The sequence below is a fragment of the Hipposideros armiger genome, unplaced genomic scaffold (genome assembly GCF_001890085.2).
Source record: "Hipposideros armiger isolate ML-2016 unplaced genomic scaffold, ASM189008v1 scaffold_3, whole genome shotgun sequence".
Taxonomy (NCBI): domain Eukaryota; kingdom Metazoa; phylum Chordata; class Mammalia; order Chiroptera; family Hipposideridae; genus Hipposideros; species Hipposideros armiger.
The window spans coordinates 9,089,188-9,094,344 of NW_017731353.1; the positions used below are offsets into that span (position 1 = coordinate 9,089,188).

Here is a 5,157-nt window from a genome sequence, read left to right on the forward strand (position 1 = left end):
CGGGCCTCACCTCTGCCCCACAACCCCTCCTCTTGCCCCATCCCACCCCACCCACTTGTCCATCTCTTTGCGGATCTCCCCCTGAGCCATGCTCTTGAGCCGAGAGTAGAACCAGAGGTGTTCCTCCACCGTGAGCCGGTCAAAGAGCACATTGTGCTGTGGACACATGCCCAGGTTCTTGCGGATCTCGTCCATCTCCGTGCGGATGTCGTGCCCGTAGATGGTGGCTGAACCCGACGTGGGCGGGAACAGGCCCGTGAGGATAGACCTGGGCGGATGGGTAGGGTCACAATCTCCACCGCCTGCAGGAATCCCACCCAGCCGCCTGCTTGGTCAGAGACTCCCCGCTCAGCCTGACACGCACATGGTGGTGGTCTTGCCGGCCCCATTGTGGCCCAGGAAGGACACCACCTGGTTCTCATAGAGGTTCAGACTCAGCTTATTCAAGGCCAGCTTCTTGTCATTCTTGTAGACCTTGGTGAGCTTGTCCACGCAGACTACCAGTGGCAGGTGGGTGGGCTCCTCCTCCATGCCGCGAGTCTCCTCTGTACCACAGCCACGGGTCAGCACTAAGGCTGCCCCAGGACCCCGAAACCCAGCGACTGCCCCAGCCTCCATCCTGGCGCCTGCCTCACCCAAGCGCCGGCTCTCCATGGCACAGGCCTGGTCCTCCTCCATGACGCTAAGGCGGGTGGCACGAGCCCACGGCCAGCTCCACTCCCACGCCTCTGTACGCCCACTGCCCAGCCAGTAGGACTTCTGCAGTGGGAAGTACCAGGGCCGGGGTAGCCCATACATGCCTGGGGGTTGGGGAGAGGTGCGAGTGTTGAGTTAGGGCCTGGGGTTACTGGCCATGTGCCCCCCCCCAGGGAGCTGCAGCCCACCCCTCCCCATCCCTCCAAAGGGCTGGTCAGTACCTGGATGCACAGCCTCGATGTACCATGTGAGCACGCCGTAGACGACCGCATCCACCATCAGCATGGTGACAGCCAGAAGCAGGTTGAAGTCGTCCCCTTCCACAGGTGATTGGCTGAACGTGTGCCACTGGATGCCCACGCCCGCCACTTCATACAGGGCAAAGTACTTGGAGCCCAGGCCAAAGGCCGTTGTGGACATCAGGGACTAAGGAGACAGCGGCGTCAGCGGAAGAGGGCCGGACGCACGCCCCACCCCTCACCCCGCCCTGCTCCCCACGACCCTTACTGCAATGCACTTCTCGAAGGCAGTGATCTTATCGTGGGCCACCTCCTCACGGATCGCAACGTACATGTAAGGCACATAGCTCAGGAAGTAGATGATGCCACCGCAGGCCGAGGCCAGTTTGGCCTTTGAGTACAGCACGGACACCAGGAAGCTGGGGTAGGCAGGGCCACAGGCCATCAGCCACACCCAACATCTCCTTGGCTCCCGGGGGCTCCAAGCGGGGCTGTTTCTGTGTTTTCTGGGTAAACGTGAGGGACACTCCCTCCCAGCCCACCAATCACACGATGCTCACCAGAACATGATGGTGGCCACAGCGTAGACAGCCAGAAAGAGCCAGATGATGAGCACGTGGCTGTGCATGAGGACTTGGCCATACTTGAGGATGGCGGTGAGCGCCGTCACCGAGATGGACAGCTGCACGAAGCCGGTGATGAACCAGGCCACCCAGTGTACGGCATTGTCCAGGCCCATCGTCTTCATCACCTGTGGCCAGGTGGGCAGGGTAGGTAGGGAGCCTTGGGGTAGGGGCTGGGGTGGGAAGGTGCCTACAGCTACCCCCCACTCCCATGCCTCCCTCTGCCTCTACCCCACCTCCTTCAGCCGGTGCTCCTTCTCTGCCACAATGTGCTGGATGGTCATGGCCACGGAGTAGACCCAGGAAATCACCATGCAGAGCGGCATCATGTGCTCGATGACAAACAGGAAACTGGGGTGGGAGCAGGGGCATGAGGGATGGGCTCGGCCCCGCCTCCACCCCCTGGGACCCCGAACTCACTCATCCCGCGTGTAGCAGGGGTAGGGGAACATCTGCACGTAACTGCCCGGCTCCACCACATCATGCCCCACAAAGGTGTTGATGATGGCGCGTTCCATCATGTCTGTGAGCAAGGTCGATCGTCAGCAGGTGTGGGGGCCCCGCCCCCCGTGACCCCAGGGGCGGGCCTCACCCTGGATCCAGACGAAGCCATACAGAAAGTAAAAGCGGCCCCCAGTGTTGGGCCCCGGTCGCCAGTAAGCCCGGCGGATTTCGTTGGTTTTCTCGGTGAAGCTGGAGTTTTGGCGAATCTTGTAGTGCACGTGGGGCGGCAAGGAGCCGTCCTTGCGTGTCTGGAAGATCACGCCTGGGACAGGACGAGGGGCAGGGTGGGGGTGTGAAGGGGCCAAGACAGGGGATGGGGACTTGCAGAGAGCAGGCAGGGACAGGAGCTGGGTGAGGTGGAGCTGAAGAGGAAGGGGCGGGGCCACGAGGGGCGGGGCCACGAAGGGCGGGTGGGGCTCAAATGGGGAGGGACTGGAAAAGAGGCGGGGCCCAAGCTCACTGGCGAACACTGTGACATTGTCCTGGTAGGCCTGGTTGAGGGTGTAGTTGACGATGCTCTCCTCGTCCGGGAAACCCTTGAAGATGTCTACGCTCACCTGGGGGGAGGGGCATTGTTGGAGCCAGCCCTGGGCACCAGAAGAGCCGCGTGGCGCTGGCCCACCCCACCTTGGACATGAACTGGATCCAGCCACAGGCCGCGTTGTCGATGGTGTCCAGCTGCTGCAGGAGGGCCGAGCCATTAGGCAGCGAGAAGTTGTCCTGGCGCAGGGCGGGCGGCAGCTCCTCCAGCGACAGGTTCAGCGCCTCAGGGTGCAGCCGCAGCTCCGCCACGTACTGGGGGCAGAAAGCCGGCTCAGAGGGTGGCCTGCGCCAGCCACCACCCAGGGCAGAGTGGGCTCCCCACCGCCCCCAGCCCAGGCCCCCTGGCACCTGCTGCAGCCAGAGCAGGTGCTGCTGCAGCCTGCCCTGCTCCAGGAAGCTGCGGATCTCGGCCGAGATGTTGAGCCAGACCTGGGCATAGTGGGTCACATTGCCTACAAAGGCAAAGGTCTCGTTGGCCTGCAGAGGGTGAGGGCACGGGGCATGGGGCTCACTCAAGGACCCCAGCTAGCGAGGGGTCTCTCCACTGCCTCACCTCCCACAGCAACAACCACTCTTGCTCTGGCCAAGCTTCTACCTGGAAGCTCCAAGCCCTCCCCCGCCCCACCTTTCTGCAGGGCCCCCTGAAACTCGCTCTGACCCCCCTCCCAGGGCAGCATGGTGTCCCAGTTCCCCTGCCTCGCCAGCTGTGCCCTCGCCACTCCTTCCTCAGACCCCTTCTCCAAGCGCCCCTTGAGCAGTGCTGACACTTGGCCCTCATTCCCGCCACTCAACCTGTGACGCCCTCCACAGCCTCTCCCCTCCCTGGGCCATTTCTAGCCCTGGTTTCTACTTGGTCCAGACAGGACCTCTCCCCTGGGATGGCCATAGACACCTTGCCCTGAGGCAGTCCCAAACTACTGAGCTGCCTGGCCCACATCTCACCCACTGGACGCTGCTCTGGAAGGTTTCTGCATGTGGCCTCTCCTCCATTCTCACCAGCACTGACTGGCCCTGGCCACACCCAGCCAGGCCAGGACCCTGTACCACAGCACCCGTGGGTGCATCCACACTGCAGCCCCCACGTACCCCTGAACCTTGACCTTGTCCACGGCCTGCAGAGCCACGGAGGAGCTTGATGGCCTGCGCTGCAGCCCTCCTACGCCAGTTCTACCGACCCCCGCACCTCCACTCAGGAGTCTCAGCCTGCAAAACTCTCCTCCCAGCTCCTCCAGCTCAGGCCCCGGAGGACACGCGCAGCTCCAACCCCCTAAGCGCAGACTCACGCACCTTGAGGATGACGCGGTCCGCCTCGGAGCCCGCCGGCGCATACAGGATCTTGGGGTTGCTGGTCATGAGGTGCACGAGAAGGCCCAGGTTCCTCTGTTCCTTGCTCGTGAAGCCCAGAGAGCTCATGTTGCCTCGGCGCAGCGCCTCCGGCTCAATGGTGCTGTGGGGGTGGGGCGGGCCCTTAGGGGTGGGGGTNCCTCCCCTCCGTCAGCCCCGCCCCTCCACAATTCCCTCCCTCCACTGGCGCCAGCTCTTCCACCCCTGTACCCGGCCTCCTCCACCTCCTCAAGCCCCACCTGAACCCCACCCTGCCTCCACACCTGGAAAAGGCGCTCGAAGGCCCCCTTCTTGGCAGCCTCGCTGGGCAGGATGTAGGAGAGCTCCGTGCTCGTGTCAGAGACCAGCAAGCAAGAGGCCACATGCTTGCGGATGAACTGGGAAACCTGGGGCTCCGAGCAGCTGCTCAGCTGGGCCCGACTTGGGGGGCTGGACATCAGCCCTGGCTCTAGGAGGGTAGGGGAGTAAGGAGAAGCTTCACCCAAGGGCTGGGGAATGGGCACCCTCTAGGAGAGCACAGCCAGGTCAAGGTGGGGACCTGGGGACAGGGTAAGCCAGGCCTGACCAGGCGTCCTGGGCCCACTGGGAAAATGGTGAGAGCAGAGCCCCCTCTACCTCACTGGTCTTGGGAATGGACTCCCAGGGCAGCAGGCCCCAGACCAGCTCAGGTGACCTCAGCACAGACCTTGGGGGGCCCCTGGCTCAGCAGGACGCTTGACCAGCGTGAGGCGGTAGCCGTCCCCATAGGCGCCCTTGAGGAACAGTGGGGAGCCGCAGCACTTGAGCTTCCCGTGGGAGATTATGGCGATGCGATCCCCGAGCAGGTCAGCCTCATCCATATGATGGGTGGAGAGGAGGATGGTGCGGCCTGGGAGACGCCAGGATCAGGGTTAGGGGGCGGGGCTGGGTGGGGCAAGGCAAGGGCACCACACCTGCCCAGCGTCCCGCTCACCAGGCTTATACTTCAGGATGAGGTCCCAGATCGCGCGGCGTGCATAGGGGTCCACGCCAGCCGTGGGCTCATCAAGTATGATGGCGCGGGAGCCACCCACAAAGGCAATGGCCACAGAAAGCTTGCGCTTCATGCCGCCTGAAAGCGTCTGCACCAGCGAGTGCCGCTTGTTGGAGAGCTCCAGGTCTTCAATCATCCTTTAGGCCAGACAGAGCAGGTGGGAGCAGGCCCGTGGGAAGCTCAGCCGCAGCCCCCG

The 5,157-nt window shown here is 63.6% G+C and overlaps 1 protein-coding gene across 1 annotated transcript in view; it reads right to left on the bottom strand.

The window, feature by feature from the left end:
• ABCA2 (ATP binding cassette subfamily A member 2) overlaps positions 1-5,157 on the bottom strand; it is a 23,939-nt gene that overhangs the window by 8,725 nt on the left and 10,057 nt on the right. Inside the window, 13 exon segments of the mRNA XM_019642035.1 lie at positions 52-268; positions 365-545; positions 636-800; positions 918-1,122; positions 1,204-1,354; positions 1,496-1,686; positions 1,795-1,909; positions 1,979-2,081; positions 2,151-2,324; positions 2,523-2,619; positions 2,690-2,857; positions 2,954-3,082; positions 3,893-4,052. Coding sequence (XP_019497580.1) covers positions 52-268; positions 365-545; positions 636-800; positions 918-1,122; positions 1,204-1,354; positions 1,496-1,686; positions 1,795-1,909; positions 1,979-2,081; positions 2,151-2,324; positions 2,523-2,619; positions 2,690-2,857; positions 2,954-3,082; positions 3,893-4,052 — 2,056 coding nt within the window.